The sequence below is a fragment of the Panthera pardus genome, unplaced genomic scaffold (assembly GCF_024362965.1).
Source record: "Panthera pardus isolate Hobbes unplaced genomic scaffold, ASM2436296v1 HiC_scaffold_3, whole genome shotgun sequence".
Classification (NCBI taxonomy): domain Eukaryota; kingdom Metazoa; phylum Chordata; class Mammalia; order Carnivora; family Felidae; genus Panthera; species Panthera pardus.
Window position 1 is genome coordinate 55,345,155 of NW_026526876.1, and position 18,719 is coordinate 55,363,873.

The following is an 18,719-nucleotide window of genomic DNA, read 5'->3' on the forward strand; positions in this document are numbered from 1 at the left end:
AACTCGGGTGTGGGTGACAGGCACAAATCTGGGAACTCTGCTTGCCTTGCCCTCTGTGACAGGAGGGAGATTTACTCTGTACTCTTTTGTGCATTTTTATTTCTGTTTTTTTTTAACCAGGTAGATTTTTTTGTTTTTAATGGATATATCCCTCTTTCTCTCAAATTCTCAGGGGAAAATAGATACCAAAACTATAAGAAATATATCAAAAGTGTCCAAAGTACACAAGTCCCACTAAGTTGTGTAAATTGTGAAACAAGAGTCATGGTTCTGTTTGTTCTTTGACAGAGTGAAAATGACCAACTTTTTTTTATCAACATGAAAATTAAAAACCTGGCATCATCTCCATTACTTAAGTCAGGCTGTGCCTATGTTATGGCAGTTCTGAGTTTTGGGATAAAAACAAAAGATGGGCCTTGAACATCAGTAGTTTATGCTCTGAGACAGAGAAGGGTGCTCTATTGTAATCAAGCATAAGACACATGGATAAAGACGACCACACCATGAATCACCTTTAAGAAAGCCTTTAGGGGCACCTGGCTGGCTCAGTTGGTAGAGCATGTGACTCTTGATCTCGGGGTCATTAGTTTGAGCCCCAGGTTGGAGGTAGAGATTACTTAAAACAAAAAAAAAAGAAAAACCTTTAAAATGAGCTTGTGGTTGTTATCAAGGAACATTTAGGGGAGGCTAGTAGGCTTATAAGGATTTATTTTCTGAATGTTTTTTATGATTATAAACAAAAATGTTTTTATGTTAACAAGTCAATATTTTAAGGGCACCTGGATGGTTCAGTTGGTTGAGCATCGACTTTGGCTCAGGTCATGATCTCGTGGTTCGTGAGTTCAAGCCCTGAGTCAGGCTCTGTGCTGACAGCTTGGAGCCTGGAGCCTGCTTCGGATCCTGTGTCTTCCTCTCTTTCTGCCCCTCCCCCACTTGTGCTCAATCTCCCCCCCCCCAAAAAAAAATAAACATTAAAAAAATTTTTTTAAGTCAATATTTTGGAAATATATACTGTAAAATTCTCTAAGTACACCTTCATCAGTTTAGACTATATCTTTTCAGTATTTAAAAAAAATCTGTGCCTGGGTGGCTCAACTGGTTGAGCATCCAACTCTGTTTTGGCTCAGATCATGATCCCAGAGTTGTGCGATCGAGTCCTGCCTCCGGCTCAGCACTGAGCATGGAGCCTGCTTGAGATTCTCTCTCTGTCTCTGCCCCTCCCCTGCTTGCGCACGCACTCTCTTATAGATAAACAAACAAATCTGTATATACCCGTGTTATTTTTTTAAAAAGGCTGGTACAGCTTGCCTTTTTCAGTTAATATATCTTTCACATGTTTTTCTGCTGGCACTTAGAAATCTGCCTTATTGTTTTAAACTTTAGAGATCTACTCATTGTGAAATAGTGCTATATTATTGTGTAATATAGATGTACCATGATTTATTTAACCAGTTTCCTGCTAATGGACACTTGGGTTGGTCCCCAGTATTTCTAAACTTTTTTTTTTTTTAATGTTGTTATTTATTTTTGAGAGAGAGAGAGAGAGAGGGAGAGAGACAGAGCTCGAGAGGGAGACACAGAATCCGAAGCAGGCTCCAGGCTCCGAGCTGTCAGCACAGAGCCCGACGCGGGGCTCAAACTCACAAACGGCGAGATCATGACCTGAGCCAAAGTCGGATGCTTAACCGACAGAGCCACCCAGGCGCCCCAGGTCCCCAGTCTTCCTGATTTATGATGATTCTAAGGTGCACACCCCCGTACGTATATTTCTGTAAAATAAACTCCCAGAAGTGGGATTGCTGGTCTTCCCCATACTGGTTCTGGTGGACCACCAGGAGTAAGAGTGGCCCTTTCTCCACACCCTTTCCTGTGCCCTGTTATTAGTCTTTTAAACATTAGCCAGTCTGATCTGGTGAAAATGATATACCATGATTTTTTTTAATTTGCCTTTAATTGTTTACGAGGCAGAACATCTTTCCACCTCTTTTTTTGTGGTCTTTTGTATTCTGTGAATTGCTTCTTTGTGCGATTTGTCTGTTTTTCTACAGGGTTGTTGATCTTTTTTAAGTGTTTTGTAAGAGCTCTTTTGTATATAAAAAAAATTAGCTCTCTTTTTGGAGTGAGCAAGGGATCTTCCCCTAGGGTTTTGAGGCCTCTGGGTGATCATGAATAAACTTAAGGAGGACTGTACACCCCCTTAAAGTTGTATGCAAGCAAATTGTGTGTGCGTTTCTCTGCGGGAGGGTCTGTTGCCCTCATCAGCCTCTAACAGGTCTGTGTGTTAACACAGACCAAAAGCACTCACAGTCCAAAAGCACTGTAGCAGGAGCACTCCCATTGGCTCCTCACCCGCCCACTGGGAGGTCAAAGGTACATAGGATACATAGTGACCAGGCAAGAAAACCATCTGATTGTTACTTAAAGCGTTTGGTTAGCAGCTGTCTGTTTAAGGGAGGCTGGTGGCTTGTCTCCTAAGGTCTCCATTCTTGTGTCTAGAGCAGGGGTTAGCACACTGCTGCCCCTAGGCCAAATCCAGACCACTGGTGGGTGTGGGGCAACCGATCAGGTAGAGGCCAGGTGGAAGCCGGAGGCGAGGGCAGTGAAAGAATTCACCCAAGGCAGAACAAAGGAGATGGGAGTTTATTGAATACACTGCAAGGGAGCGGTGGGTGAACAGCCAAGGAGAGACATCTGCCAGGAGGCAGTGGTGGGGGGCTGTAGTTAAGGTGGGGAGTGAGGAGTTATGGGAATGTATGCTCCTTCTTCGGCACCTGTGCCCAGTTGTAAGTGGCCCATTGGTCAGCTGGGAGTTATGGCTATTTTGAGGTGGGTCACCTAATGGGCCTGTTTGTACTCAGCCCAGTGGTCACCGTGCGCCCTTTTCCCTTACTCAGGTTTCCATTGCTCAAGCCTGTTGCCTAAAAGAGGCCTCTACAGTGTGGGGTGCAGATTGTAAACAAAGTTTTTATTGGAACATAGCTGTGCCCACTTGTTTACTATTGTCCGTGGCTGCCTTTGTGCTGTAGGGGCAGAGTGAGGGAGTTGTACAGAGACTATATGGCCTGCAAAACCTAAAATATATACTGTCGGGCGCTTTACAAGCTTTGGTGCAGGGCGCCAAGAAGCTGCTCAGTTACTATTCCTTGTCAGAAGGCAGGTGCTGCCCTCACCCCCTCATCCCCTCACCCCCATCCTACTGATCCCCCTCCTAGGTACATGGGCCAACTCCCTAAGCACTTTCTAAGTCATTCCCCGCCTCCACCACTGCCCCTGGCCCGAGGGATCTCAGTGGGCATTCTCTTGTCCCATGTGGTCTCAGATGGGGGCTCTCGTGGCTGTCCTTTCCAGAATAGACCCCAAAAGGGGAATGAGAAGCAGGTCAGTGAGGACAGAGCCAGAGCTCTTGGGCAATGTTTTAGGGCTGGCCGAGGCTTCTGCTGAGCAGAGCTCAATCTCTTTCTGACACAGCCCAGGCCTTTAAAAAGCAGAACTGCCAAGATTGCCCCCCAAAGATGCCAAGCTAGCAGCACAACGGCACTTTCTGTTTTGTCTCCCACCCATGTTCTAATCTGGGGGACAAAGGAGTCTTTAGGGTCGCCTTTAGGAACTTCCTAAATCAAATCTCCTATCACTTCTTTGGGGCCGTGGATAATCACTCTGTGATAACCTGGGAATTTGGGGGAATGTGTTGTCATAGAAATGCTAATTTGGGGACTTTCTGAGTTCTAAGAAGTTTTGTGTAGTATGGGCTGTGGTATAAATAAAAATGACCAGGGGCTGTGAGCCGTCACCCCATTGGTGGAGAAGAGGCCCCAAAGTTGGCAAAATGCCTTTTCCCCACAGGCCAGGGCGAGATGGTCAATAGTGCCTGAGAGGCCTGTACTCCTGGGTGATCCTTCCTTCCAGAGCGGAGGCTCCAAAGGGCAAGACTGAAATACCATGCCCGTGGGCTGCCGACAACCAGAACTGACTTTCCTGGGTCCCCACAGCAGAGGGCCTGAACCTCGTGACATCCTCAGGGGAGGGTGAGGTCATTCCATGGGAACAGAGCACTCCCCGAGGTGCAGAGCCCAGCCTTCCCGCTGGACATCTGGACAGAACACTTTGGTCTGTTTGCCCAATGTCTAGCGTTTGTACAACCCTTTAACTCGCTTCATTGGCTGGAGTGTAAATACCGGCCGGCGGCTGAGGCGGCATCTTTGGGTTGCCACCCTGCGATCCAGGGCCCGGGGTTGCTTAGAGATGGGAGCAGATGCGACCAACATTGTGAACATATCTTTTCCACTTCATTACTCTGCCCCCTGTCCCTGTCGGCGGGAGTGGGTTCTGAGCTGGAAACCTTGCAGCAAAGTGGTTCCAAACTGTTGTCAGGCTCCTTAATGAAAAATTTCTCTGTGGGCTTTTCCTATTTGATTCACTGAAGTCTGACTTTAAATCTGAGGAAGAAATGATCCCATGGGAGTTGGGACTAGAGTTTGAGGAGAACAGAATAAATATCCCTCTTTAAATACCAAGAAGAGGTGAGGCAAAGGAATAGGGCACAGCAGTGAAGCATGTGCCCCCTGGTGGGGGGATGGGAATTCGGCGTTGCTGCTCAGCTGGCCCATTTCTACCACCAGGAGAAAATCCCCACAGCACCCCAGCCAGCTCTCTGGGAGCCCACTTTGGGAGGCCAAAGTGCCAGGTGAGCAGGACTTTCAGTGCCCGGAGCCAGCTCTGTCTTTTAGCTTCTATCCCGGGCCTTGAGAGCCCACTAACCAACTGATCGCCACCGACCTGGGAAAAATTCACCCATCCGAGAGTTCTGCCTTATGAATTTGTTCACCATGTGACATGTTCGGGGGTGAACAGAAGGTGTAGTGGAGGCATCGGCAGGGCTGGCCCTGGCTGGGAAGGCAAATGAGGTGGTTTCGGGAGTGGAACCCCTCCTCCCCACCCCTACAGCAGTGAAGCGGAAAGGTGACCACAAGGACCTTTTCCTGGCAGTGTGTGCTTGGAGCTGCCCGGTTGTTTGGGGTTAGGAAATAGCCTAGCTTTGCTGAGTCTGCTTGTCCAGACTGGTACCTGGATCCCGGCCTATACAAGTTGTACAGGGCTCTGGGTGTGTACATCAGCCACCTCTGGAAGGGGCCTTGTGTCTTTTCCCTGAGGGCCAGGGTGCACCCTTAGCTGGTGGGCTTGGGGGACCATGGATTTGGAAAGTCAGTTCGAGGGGCTATACGGTGGTCCTTCTGTCCCTGCCTGCCAGCCAAGGCCTGTCTTTGGGGCCCCTGAGTAGAGAGGCATCTTAGGGTCCTGCAAGGACGCTAGCCAGTCCTCACCATCACGGAGCCTAGGCCTCTGGGTCCTCTTGTCCAGTAGCCATGTTCTGTGGCCAGAACTCCAGGGGAGGGCTGCCTGCAGCTGCTGTTTTCCCCTCTGGGAAGGTCACAGAGCCAGGGCCTGTTTACAGTGCAGCCACGGGGCTGAGAATGAGTCACCACTGGTATCCCCGAGTGAGCTAGAGTGAGCTAGGCCGTGGGTTCTGCCCTGCGAGCTATTCCAGCCCCAGCCCTTGCAGACAGCAGAAGTGGCTACGGGAAGCACCCAGAGCGTGGGGAGGGGGCCTGCCTTCCCCCCATGTGAATGCAGTTGTGAATCCAGAATCAGGAAACCCCTCCTGCTGAGTGTTTTCCCCTGTCGTCTGTCATTGTAGCCTGGCTCCAGCTTCCTACTTGGCAGAAGAGCTCGTTCTTCCCTCTCCACCTAGCGCTTGAGGCCCGCACTAAGGCACTCTGCTCAGTGCCCAGCCATCACTCCATCATCAGGGCTTCTGAGTAGCCATTATGTGCAGATGAGGTCATTTGGAGCCAGAAGGAGGGAGAGGGTGGGAGGGAGGAGACCAGAATGGGAGGAGACAGACATGAGGAGGAAATAGGAGAAAGTCCAAGGGCAAGTGCAAGTCTACTTGAAGGTGTGGCCCTGGACCACGGGGAGGTCAAGAGGAGGGAAGGGGCAGGTAGGTCCAAAAGGAGCATTGGAAGGGACGTAAAAAAAACTCTAGTGGGGAGAGCAGACAGAGTGCTTAATAAGGAACAAATAGAAGCTTGAGAGGTGATGGTAATTGCCCTGGGGACCAAACTCAGATTTCCAAGAGGCAGAGTAGTCCAGTGGCTATGCACGGAAGCTTGACCTGCTTTGAATCCCAAATTTGACCCTTACCGGTTTGAGGGTGTCCCTCGACTTTTCTAATCCTAGAGTTTTATACCCAACAAGTGAGTGTAAAAAGTGACCCTTGGAACCTACCTTGGAAGGTTGTTTTGAGGGTTTTTAAGATAATACCTACAGTAGGTATTAAAAATGGTTGCTATTATTATGATAATGCTATTGTCTTATTATTATATGCTATTATGCTAATATAATTATGCCATATTATTATATATTATTACTTAATAAGAAAAATCATCTAATCAAGCTGCTTCTGGGCATGGCAAATGGGGAAAATCTCCTGGCAGGCATGACAGCTTTAGGAGGAAGGGAAGGAAGTGGCTTAAAGGAAAAACACAATTAGTATTAACATTTAAAAAATAATTAGCGTCCTTAGGGAAACCCTCTCTTCTCCTGTGCTTGCTATTCTTTTGTGACCACACATTGACATTGTCAGGATGTTTGTACTTTGGGGTTCATTGGTCAAGGTCACCCTTGATGTTCTTTCAGAGAGATTTCATCTGACAGAAATTCTACGTAGGCCCTAAAAGCTGACACACACTTTGACTACCTATTTAAATACTTCTGTTGATCAAAAGAACACCATGAACTAAGAAGAAGGTAAAGTAACTAAGAAGTTAAATGACAAACTAGGAAAATATACCTGCACTCTATGGACAAACCGTAACTGTCTTTAATATATAAAGAGCCTATATGAAATCAATATAAAAAGATTAACATCCTCATAGGAGAAAAGGACAAGTGAGGAATACAAATGGCTGATTTTAAAAATTATAGAAAATGTTGAAAGTCATTAGTAACCAATAAATGTAAATTTTTTAGTTTCATTTTTTAGTCATGGAAAAATTTAAATATATACATGGTATTAGAATAGTATAATGATCCCATGTGCCCATCTTGAACTTCAACAATTATCAACTCACAACCAGCCTTACTTTGTTCCTGTCTCTACCCACCATCCAGACTATTTTGAAGCAAATATTACTCATTCATTTCATCCATATACACAAAGAAATGGATTTTAAAACAAGGATGTTGGTAAAGTGGCAAATATTAAAAATAACATGAAATGCCAGAGTGGATACAGTGAAATAGACACTCTACTGTACTTCTGGTGGGAGTTATCAATTGGTGTAACTTTCTGGAGGGCAGTTTGGCACAGGATATCACAAAAACTTAAGAATGTGTATTCCCTTTTGCCTAATGATTCTACTTTTGGGAATTTACCTTAAGGGAATAATAGCTATGTGCACATAGGCTTATCTTTAAGAATGTTAATTAAAAAGGACTTGAATTCCAACATCAGAGAAGTGGTTGCATAAATTATAGACCATCCAGATAAGGAAATACCAGACAGTCATTACAAATTATGTTGAAGGTGAATACTAAGTTAGAAAGCGTTTATAGGGGTGCCTGGCTGGCTCAGTCAGTGGAGCACGCAATTTTTGATCTCAGAGTCGTGAGTTCGAGCCCCATGTTGGGTGTAGAGATTACTTAAAAATTAAAAAAATAATAACAAAAAAATTAAAAATCTTAAATAAACTTAAAAGGAAAGAAAACATAATATATCAAGTAAAAGGGAAAAATTGTAGAACGACATGTAGCATATGATCCCAGTTTTGTTTAAAAGCTACAGTTATTTATAAGACAAAGGTTAATGGGAAATATATAAAAAATAGTTAATGGGTATATCAGGGGGATTTTTATTTTAAGCTTTCTTTATGTATACTTTGTTCCAAATGTTTTACAATGAACATACATTACTTTTGTAATCAGAAAAAAATAACCCTAATTTAAAATAAAGGATATAGGTGTTGGTGAGAACACTGTGTAGTACAGTTTGACCTGAGGCTATACTCCCCCTAAGAATCGCCCTACTGACCAAAATAACATGTTGGGGCAAATTTTCTTGGTGTCGCTAAGAGTGTTCTAGGCAGGGAGAAGTTGGACAGCTAAAAAGCCACTGTCCTTGTCTAGGTATGAGGGCAAGGGCCTCATCCATGGGCAGATGGGAAGTCAGTCCTCTTTCTCAGCTTCCTGTTTTTCCCTGCCCTGGATATTTTCTGGGGAGAAGACTCCAGAAGATCAGGCCAGGGTTGTATGCTAGCCCGAGTCCATTGTTCTGTTGGCCTCTAGCCTAGGTTAGGATTAAGGCAAACTTGAGCTTAAGAAGGAAAAAGGCTAGCTAGCAAGCTGTCTCCTTTTTAAGAGTATTCCCAGCCCTGTTGAAAAGTTGGGAGATACCTTTTTGTGCTTCAAGGTGACTACAGGCAACAAGAGTGTTTTTCTGGCTTGACTTTGTACCAAGTAGCCTTTCCTGTACCGGGCGCTTGGCCTCCATGCGCTCTTCTGGTTCGGTTCCAAGGCCTCTTTGATCCCTTTCTTCCTTTATTTCCCATGGCTGGAGTGGCATCCCAGGTTGGAACAGTTCCTTCCTTCCATATAAGCAGAACAAATCTTTGGATTCTCGCTGGGGCGGATATGACCCCAGAAATGCCTCCGCTGCAAGGTTGCCTTGCTGGGTGAGCCAGCACAGAGCAGCCCGAATATGTGAGCTCAGGAACAGAGGCATGTCCTCTGAACCGCAGCATACCTGGGAAGCAGGTGTGCAAAGAGTAAGATTAGGCACTTTTAGTAGTCACCTAGGTGTTCCCGGGCACACATGAGCGTTCACATTGCCTCTGTTTCCTGCTGGGGGGAATTTCAATATGCTCTCTATCCCCCTTTGATCCTATCTGAGAAGCCTGAGTGGACAGAGGGTCCACTCTATGTCAAGGCTGGAAGAAGAGCTCTTTGTGTGCTTGGAATTCTTAGGGGAGCCTAGATGGCCACCCTGGCCCTATGCCATAGAATGGCTTATTGGCCATACACTATAGATTTATTCATTTTCCTTTTTAATCCTGGGACCCCAAATCATCTTATGTATCTTACTCATGTATTTTTTAACAGTGATGTTGAGACAAATTTACATACCATACAATTCACCTAAAGTGTACAATCGAGTGTTTTTAGTACATTCAGAGTTATGCAGCCATCACTGTAATCAATTATATCACGCCAAATAGAAACCCTGTACCCATTGGCATTTCCTCCCTATTCACTCCCAGCTTCCTCTACCCCAGCCCTGGGCAACCACTAATCTATTTTTTGTCTCTATGGATCTGCCCATTCTAGACATTTCGTGTAAATGGAGTCATACGATATGCGGTCTTTTGTAACTTGTTTTTTTCATCTCTCATAATATTCTCAGGGTTCATCCATGTTGTAGTAGGTATCAGTACTTGATTTGCTCTTGTGGCTCAATAACATTCCATTGCATAAATAGACCACATTTTGTTTACCCATTCATCTATTGATGGACATTGGCCTTGTTTGCCCTTCTTTGTTATTGTGAAGAATGCTGCCACAATTTTTTTTTAACATTTATTTATTTTTGAAAGACAGAGTGAGACAGAGCACGAGTGGGGGAGGGGGGTGGGGGGGAGGGGGACACAGAATCCAAAGCAGGCTCCAGGCTCTGAGCTGTGTCAGCACAGAGCCCGACGCGGGGCTCGAACTCACGGACTGCAAGATCATGACCTGAGCCGAAGTCGGACACTTAACCGACTGAGCCACTCAGGTGCCTCCCAATTTTTTTTTTTTTTTTTGAATGCTGCCACAATTTTGTGAGTCCATTTTGTTTCCATTTCTTTTGGTATATACCTAGGAGTGAAGTTTCTAAGTCATATGGTAACTCTGTGTTTAACTGTTTGAGCAACTGCCAGACTTATCCAAAGTGGCTGTGTACCATCTTATATTTCCACTAGCAGTGGATCAGGGTTCTGATTTCCTATATATATCATCAACATTTGTTATTATTTGATTTTTTATTATAGCCACCCTAGGGGGCATGAAGCGATTATCTCATTGTGGTTTCAACTTGCATTTCCCTAAGATGAATAATACTGAGTGGATTTTCATATGCTTATTGGCCATTTGTAGATCTTCTTTGGAGAAATGTCCGTTCAGATCTTTTGCCCATTAAAAAAATAGGTTAGGGGCGCCTGGGTGGCTCAGTCAGTTAAGCGGCCAACTTCGGCTCAGGTCATGATCTCACGGTCCGTGAGTTCGAGCCCCGCGTCGGGCTCTGTGCTGACAGCTCAGAGCCTGGAGCCTATTTCAGATTCTGTGTCTCCCTCTCTCTGACCCTCCCCCGTTCATGCTCTGTCTCTCTCTGTCTCAAAAATAAATAAACGTTAAAAAAAAAATAAATAAAATAAATAAATAATAAATAAATAAATAATAGGTTATTTTTTTATTATTGAATTTTAGGAGTCTTTTATATATACATAGTGTATAGACACATGTCCCTTATCAGATGTATGATTTGCAGACATTTTCTCTCTTTTGTGCATTGTCTTTTCCCTTTCTTCGTGGTGCCTTTTTTTTTTTTAATTTTTTTAATGTTTATTTATTTTTGAGAGAGAGACACAGAGTGCAAGCAGGGAACGGGCAGAGAGAGAGGGAGACACAACATCCGAAGCAGGCTCCAGGCTCTGAGCTGTCAGCACAGAGCCCGACGCAGGGCCCGAACTCACAAACCGTGAGATCATGACCTGAGCCGAAGGCGCATGCTCAACCAGCTGAGCCACCCAGGAGCCCCTTGATGGTGCCCTTTGAAGCACAAAAGCTTTTAATTTTGGTGATGTCCCTTCCTCATTTTTAATTGTGGGCAAAACAGGCAGAAATGATGAGGGGCAGGAAAGGCCAGTTCAAACTGCCTGCACTCAGCAACAATGGATTGGCTCCCAGGCAGCAGTGTTCCGTGTTTAAGAAAACCCCAATGTGATTCCGGACAAATGGGAGAGGGGGTCATAGATTAGGTCCATATGAACAGCCTGAATTCAGTGAAGCAGGTTGGATAGCTACACAGAGAGTGATCTTGATGCTCTGGACACTGTGGACGTGGGACAGGAGAGCTTCACAGCATGGCAGTTCCGTCTCTTTGGAGGCAAGGGAGAGGAGATACAAACTGGCTGTTTGGGAGGATGTACTTTGCCCTAGGTCTGTTTGCCTCGGTGACTGTGTTGTCACATTTACTGTGCCTGGATTTGTGTAGAATCGCGGGCTGGGTGGGTCTTAGCTTTGAAGTTGTGGCGGTAGGCCCAGAATGAGCTGATAGGAGATGTGTGAGCGACCTCGCTGGGACAAGAGACTGAGTCTTTCTTGCCATCGGTCTCCTCCGATGCCCATCACTGGGGTAAAATGTGAGATGGAGAGGGAGGGCTCTCCTTGCACTTAAAAACCAGAAGCAGGAATCCCAGACTAGGCTGGCTCCCCTGTCAGCCCTGAGGAACTGTAGAATTCAGATTGGCACCTTCCAGAAGCTTACTGTCTTAGAACCAAAAGCAGCTTTTGCTGACATCTGGTCCTTCTGGGACACTGATATTTTTATGTATACAGTGACACTCTCATCCCCAAATAGATTCTTATTTTTAACAGGCTTGCTCCCTTTGAGGGATGCCTGAGGCTCCCGACTTTGCTCGCTGGCATCTCAATGAAACCCTGCAAAGACGCAGAGGCCCCTGGCATGAGCAAAGAGGAGGGACACTCACCAGCCAGGAAGTCCAACAGCTCAGAGTCTGACCCGGTCTCCGAGTTCTGCATTAATCTCCCCTCCCCTTATCAAACTAAGTCCCAGATGAAAAGCCGTAATTACCCACTCCCCACACCACCCCCTCAATGACACAGGAAGGAGAGCTGATAAGAAATGGAACCTGAGGATACCTTGATTCCTTCCCCCATGCCTCCCCCACCAGTCCGCTGCCCATTCTCTCAGCAGGTCTCCCTTGCTTCTTGTCTTTCAGCTACCCAACATGTTTGGTGACCTTCGGTCCACGTTTATTGCCTTGATGATTGGATCCTATGCCTCCTCAGCAGTCACCTTCCCAGGAATCAAGGTGAGGGTGTGACCAGCCTCACCCTCTTGTCCTAATGTCTGAGCAGAGCCCTCTCCCAAGGCTCTTTCAGCCTCCTCTGAAGAGGGAAGTAATTGTGGGTTCTGGGGTTCGCCCCTCCCCACCACCCACACCTGGGAGGATGCACCTGGCCACCACAAGAGTAAGAAAAGAAAACCACTGAGCCATGGGAGACGGAAAATTCAAGCATATCACACAGGGTGTTACCGCAGGCCGCCTTTGCATTTCTGAGCTGGGGTAGAGAAGAGGGATGGGTGGGTTTGTCCCAGGTCACCCCACCCCCAGGTCTGTTGTTGTTGGGCTGTTACTCCTCATTAGCCAGAGCGCTGCTCTTGGCTAAGTTGGTTCAGCTGTTTCCCTCCCAGGCAGGATTCTGAGCCCATGGAAGTCACACAGGGTCAGGAGGAAGCAAACACCTCACAGTCTGTCAGCCCCGGCACCCGCTCCAAATACTGTTGCCCCTGCCAAGTCTTCGAAAGGGGCTTGTCCCACCTGTGGTCTCAGCACCAAATCAAAACCCCTTTCCTGCGATACATGGCGGGGAGGCCATGGATAAGGAGGAGGAGTCGTAGACGCGGGCTGGCCACCGGGGAATCAAGGTACCTGGAGGGTGTGGAGCGAGCCATGCTGTGGCCTCCTAGGCGTTCTCACCCTTCCGGAGTGTGGAGAAGTCTGCAAGTTCCTCCTCTACCTCTTCTTGCTGTCTAACCACTGGTCCCCTCCCTGGGGAGCTGGGCAGCTGTCTGCCAGGATTCTGGCAACTCTTGTGCTGGAAATAAATGGTAACAGTGACAACAACGGCTAATATGCTTGCTCAGCAGGCTTCCCACCTGCCAGGCCCTGTACTGAGCACTCTGGGGATCACATCTGCAGCTCCTTGAGGCTACAGGACAGTGTTATGCCCATTTCAGACAGGAGCAAAGTGAGACATCCATCTGCTTGTTGGGTGTTTTGGGGCAGCTGCCACGTGCACCCTTCAAGGCACATCCGTGAACAAGGCTAGCAGGTTCCCGTTCTCAAGGAGCTGGACTAGTAACAGACTAGGAAAGTAATCAAGAAGTCAGTAATCTCAGCCAGGGCTGTTCACTGTGAACTTGTGAGGTGACAGTGACAGAAGCAGTCAGGGAAGGCCTCTCCAGGGAGGTGACATGTGGTCCAAGTTGGAGGCACAGGGGGTTAACGACGTGCCAGGGCAAGCTGGGATTGCTGGGATGCGGGGCCTCTGACGACCAGACACCCAGGCTGGCGGGGCCATGCCTCCTTACGCAGCTCAGCGCAGGAAGAGCAGGGCTGACAGATGCCCCCTGCCCGCCACCTGCCGTGGCTTCCCTCTGCTAACTCTGCCCCCTGGCCCTGCGCCTACCCCATTGTGCCTGTCAGGTCATCTACGACTTTGGTGCCTCCTTCATCATCATCCTCGTGGTCTGGGCCGGCTGCTCTGGATTGGTTTTCCTCAACTGCTTCTTGAACTGGCCCCTGGAGCCTTTCCCAGGGCCGGAGGACATGGACTACTCGTAAGTGGATGTGCCGTCCGCCCCACCCCCGCCCTGGCCAGGGTCCTGGGCAGCACCGATGGACACTCTCCTGTGGCCTCCAGGGTGAAGATCAAGTTCAGCTGGCTGGGCTTTGACCACAAGATCACAGGGAAGCAGTTCTACAAGCAGGTGACCACGGTGGGGCGCCGCCTCAGCGTGGGCAGCTCCATGAGGAGCAGCAAGGAGCAAGCGGCACTGCAGGAGGGCCATAAGCTGTGCCTGTCCACCATTGACCTGGAGGTGAAGTGCCAGCCAGACACCGCAGGTACCCGCCTCGTGACCTCACCTTCAGGGCCTGCCTAGGACGTCGGCGGGGCTGTCTGCACCCAAACCCGCACCTCGGCGGTGGGGAGGAGGCGGCCAACCCATCCCGGAAACCCCTTCGCCGGGGCCAGCAGCAACTGAGGGCTTCGTGGGTGCCATCTCACTTAATTCCCACTTGATCCCCAGAGGGCAGGCGGCACCCTGCACCCGGGCTGACAGATGAGCACACTGAGGCCCAGAATGGGGAAGGGATTCTTCCAACTCACTTCACACACCTGGGTGACCCAAGTCCAGCACCCACACATTTAACCTCCCCCGGGCCCATCCCTGCATCCAGCATAGGGTGATCTGGTCAGCAAATCAGGCTTCCCCTGGACGGTGGGTAGGCTGTGGGCCGGGGGTGGGGCGGGTAGGGGCGTCGGTTCTCCTGAGCACCCCTGGTCTTCTCCCCGCAGCGGCCCCCTCCTTCATGCACAGCGTGTTCAGCCCCATCCTGCTGCTCAGCCTGGTCACCATGTGCATCACACAGCTACGGCTCATCTTCTACATGGGCGCCATGAACAATATCCTCAAGTTCCTGGTCAGCGGTGACCAGGATGTAGGTAGGTGGCCCCCCCGACCTCGATGCACTTCCCCACAAGAGGGCACCCCGCGATCCGTGCTCATTCCTACCCGCCTGAGGTTAAGCCCACCGCCGGGAAGATACTAGTCTGGAAAATGGCAGGCTCCGAAGGATTCACTGCTGATGAGAGCCATTTCACCCCAGCCGGCCCCCACTGTTCTCTCCCGTTGCCATTAGAATTTCCCGGTTTAGAGGCGGGGGAGGGGGACTAAAATAATTACATGTGTTCAGGGTGTGGGGCGTATGTTTTTCATTGCCTCGGGGCCATTGGCAAGCCTGTTTGTGAATGAAAACACTGTGGGGAACGGAGTACTCCACCTGAGAGCTTGTTGAAAGACAGGCAGTCAGCCCCGTTGCCAAGGGTCTCCCTGCCCTGGGAAACCGCAGGCACGGCCGTGGAGAGGCTCTGTGCGAAGGGGCAGGGGTGGCCCACACCGCTGGGTACTCAGGGTCTGTACCCAGAACTGGGAGGCAAGGCTGGGCGGCGGCTTCCTTGTGCGTGTGATCCAGTCGAGGCTTGTCAAGTTCGGTAAACAGAGCTGATAACGCACACACCACTTTTCTAAAACAGCACAGAAGGTCTTCAGCTGATTAGAGGTTTTGATTCTACAAAGAAAATCAGTACTTCCTCAGGGCCTGAGCTGAGTCAGCTTTAGTCATCCCTAAGCTGGACAAACACAGTCGGTAAATCCTTTTTATTGGCATTCTCACTGGTGTGCAACTGTTTGTTGGTTTAGTTGGTTTTCCCTAGGGGTAGTTACACTAGGGGTTACAAGGAATCAAATATAGGTTTTTTGGTGTGTTTTATTTTTATTTTTTTAAATTTTTTGAGAGCTCATTCGCACAAATGGGGGAAGGGCAGAGGGAGAGGGAGAGAGAATCATAAGCAGGCTGCACACCCATCTCCCGATGAGGGGGTCCATCCCACGACCGTGGGATTATGAGCTGAGCCACAAACAGGAGTCGGACGCTCAACTGACTGAGCCACCCAGGTGCCCCTGAAATACAGTTTTTAAAGGGGATGAGTCAGTGAGCAGCCTGCCTGGAATTCTCTCTCTCCTTCCTGTCTCTCTCTTCCCCTACCCCATGCACATGTGCACTCTTGCGCTCTCCCTCTCTCTCTCTTAAAATAAATAAATAAACTTAAAAAAAGAGAGGGGTGCCTGGGTGGCTCAGTCGGTTGAGCGTCCGACTTCGGCTCAGGTCATGATCTCACAGTTCATGAGTTCGAGCCCCGTGTCGGGCTCTGTGCTGACAGCTCAGAGCCTGGAGCCTGCTTTGGATTCTGTTGTCTCCCTCTCTGCCCCTTCCCTGCTCACACTCTGCCTCTGTCTCTCTCTCACTCTCTCTCTCTCAAAAATAAACAAAAAAAACAGCTTTAACAAAAGGGAAAGATGACAAAGGGACCTGGACAACACTGGTTCCACTGTGAAAATGGATGTCCTGTGGTGAAGTTACCATGTGCCCTTGCAAAATTTCATAATGGACGCTGACACAGTGAAGGCCCTAAGAGAGCCCTATAGGAAAACATAACCTATTTAACTTTGTTTTGTCCAATGATTTTTCCCCAAACTTCCACCACAGGAACACTGTTATGGTATAACGCTCATTAAAATCTGTGGACCGCACTCTGGGGAAAGCTGATCTATCGTGTCTAAACACCCTCTGTTATAAACTCAGGCCCCGAGAAGTGAAGTGAGGGCCCACTGGCTCTTAGAAGGCAAATCTCCCTGCTGCTGAGTCGTGGACTTTCACTCCAGTTCTCTAAGAAATCTTTTGCTGCTCAAGAGGATTTTTTTTCCCCAACTGTTTCCCACATTCAAACAGTCAGCTTTGAGAAGTAGAGGAAGTTGGGCCAGGAAATCCAATCTGCAGCTGACGGGGCACCGGTTTTCCCCACTCTGCTCCTGTGAGCTGTTGTTCCCGACCCCCACAGCCCCGGCTGTCCCCAGAGGGGCTGCCTCAGGCTCAGGGAGCTGGTGGAATAGAAGGGACCAGCTCTGGCTGTCGGAGGGAGACCCATGGTGTCAGTGTTTGGCTGGGGGTGGGGACGGATTCTTTGACCTCTCCTTCCCTTGGAGAGCAGTAGGAGGTGTGACAGAGTATGACAGGGCAGTGTACATGTGGGGCCCTGGTTGGCCGGGTCTTTGGCACCCACGCCACTTCCCCCTCCTGGTCCTCGGCAAGCACCGCAGGCCTGATTCACCAGCCTGCCTGTGACGAGGCCCCGGCTGCACGTGACTGAGGCCACAGCAGACCGGAAACCATCAACAGATGCCCGTGCTGGGCCTCACCCGCCTGCACTCCCAGAAGCCTGACTCAAGCTGGGCGTCCCCTGGATGCTCTAAGAGTCTGGTCTTGGTGGGAAATGGCATGTGTGTGCTGGGCCCAGAGCTGGCCTGCTACCACGCCCCATCTCCCCATAATAACCATTGAGATCTCTGCCGCTAACCTCTCTCCTTTCTGCTTTTTTACTTTTGCTTTCCTGATGCAGTGATGGCTACCGGTAAGCCAGGGGGATTTTCGAAGAACACTGCAAAATCCCCTCCAGCCAGTCTCTGACCAAGAAACATCCTTCTTGGCCAGAACTGTGGGTGGGGGAGGGGCAGTCAACCCTCAGCTTCTATTTGCCCGAAAAAAAATCTCATCATAATTTTAAGGCTCTTTGAAGACTGGAGCCCTTACGTCAGAGCCCCTGTGAGTGGTGCCTTCTTGGTATATTTCTAGAGGCAGAAAACTAATGACTAGTCGTACACAAAGCCTCAGTCCCAGGCATTGGTAATTTTGTGGTTCCCGAGTCATAGACGCTTCCTGGAGCTTCTGGGGGATGTCGTTGTGACATACTAGATTTCATTAGCTGTTTCTTGGAAATAAGCAGACGATTTGGAGAAGAGAATAGGGTGCCTGCCCCTTGCTCCACCTTTGATTTTGGAGTTCAAAGTCTCTGGGCTCCCCTCAAGGCCCACGGTGAGGGGTGGTGGGGGGGTGGTCTGTCGAAGACCCCGGAAGGGCCTATGGGGTCTCAGGCTCTCCCAGCACCTGCCTCAGGCTTCTGCTAGGGGCCCCCCACGACGCAGCCCATTTTCCTCCCCAGTTGGCCTCTACACCTCCATCTTCGGTGTGCTCCAGCTGCTTTGCCTGCTGACAGCCCCTGTCATTGGCTACATCATGGACTGGAGGCTGAAGGAGTGTGAAGATGCCTCTGAGGAACCTGAGGAGAAAGACGCCAACCAGTGCGTAGACAGGGCCTGTCCCCTAGCTCCTGGCCCCAGAGTCAGCTGCTAGGCAGGAACCGGGTGGGTGGCCTAGGTTTTGAAGTCAGCGGCAGAGGCAAGAGGGGGTCGTGCCCAAAGCTATTCGTAAGGGCTTTCCGACACTCTCTCACTTAGCTCAGCACAGATTTGAGTGTATCACTTCGTTATGGAGATCCTTTGGTACCCGAAAGTTTGGAAAAGCACTGGGCCTGATGGAAGAACGGGAGAAACCGGAGGAAGGTCTGTGTGCAGACACTGGGTGTCCAAGGACCCACTCAGGAATAGCACGGTGGTAAACCGTGGTAAAGTCCTGCTTGCCTGCGAGGCTCACTCCACTCGGTGGGAGTAGTAGGCTGCTATAACCGCAGAACTGCTAGATCTGTTCATAATTGTCAGCATGAAACAAGGTACTGGAGCCCCGCGTTCGTAAAGGTTGGGCTCCAAGATCAGAGGGTGAGTTAAATGCTGTCTTCATGACTCCACCTTAATATAATAAGCCACTGTTTATTGCTCTGGGCCCCATGCCAAACACTTGATGCACAGTATCTCAGTCAAGCCTCCCGGCACCGGGATGAGGCGCGTACTAGTGTTGAACCCACTTTTCAAATGCGGGAACTGAAGTTAGGACTTTGAGTAGCTTGCCTGGGGGTCACATAGTGAGGAAGTGGTGGGTCTGGGACTCCCCGGGTCTGCAGCACTGGGCATTCATTGTTGCATGGCCTACAGTTGTCCGTGGGTTATCTGTGTGGGCAGTGGGACTGGGATCCCTAATAGTGAATCCACAAGGAAATAACTACAGAGAATGCTCCGTTATCTAGGTCAGGTCCTAAAGCCATCTGGTTCCATCTACTGCATATTTGTTTCTCCTTCACCCCTTCCT

At 49.1% G+C, this 18,719-nt stretch overlaps 1 protein-coding gene across 4 annotated transcripts in view; it reads left to right on the plus strand.

Annotated features, from left to right (window-relative positions):
* SLC43A2 (solute carrier family 43 member 2) overlaps positions 1-18,719 on the plus strand; it is a 39,497-nt gene that overhangs the window by 14,111 nt on the left and 6,667 nt on the right. For 3 of the 4 annotated variants that reach the window (XM_019429617.2, XM_019429614.2, XM_019429618.2), the window contains exons 6-11: positions 12,054-12,146; positions 13,545-13,678; positions 13,762-13,964; positions 14,419-14,565; positions 17,080-17,091; positions 17,680-17,818. In XM_019429617.2, coding sequence (XP_019285162.1) covers positions 12,054-12,146; positions 13,545-13,678; positions 13,762-13,964; positions 14,419-14,565; positions 17,080-17,091; positions 17,680-17,818 — 728 coding nt within the window. The remainder of the gene's footprint in view (positions 1-12,053; positions 12,147-13,544; positions 13,679-13,761; positions 13,965-14,418; positions 14,566-17,079; positions 17,092-17,679; positions 17,819-18,719) is intronic. The other variant, XM_019429615.2, reaches the window with a different exon arrangement.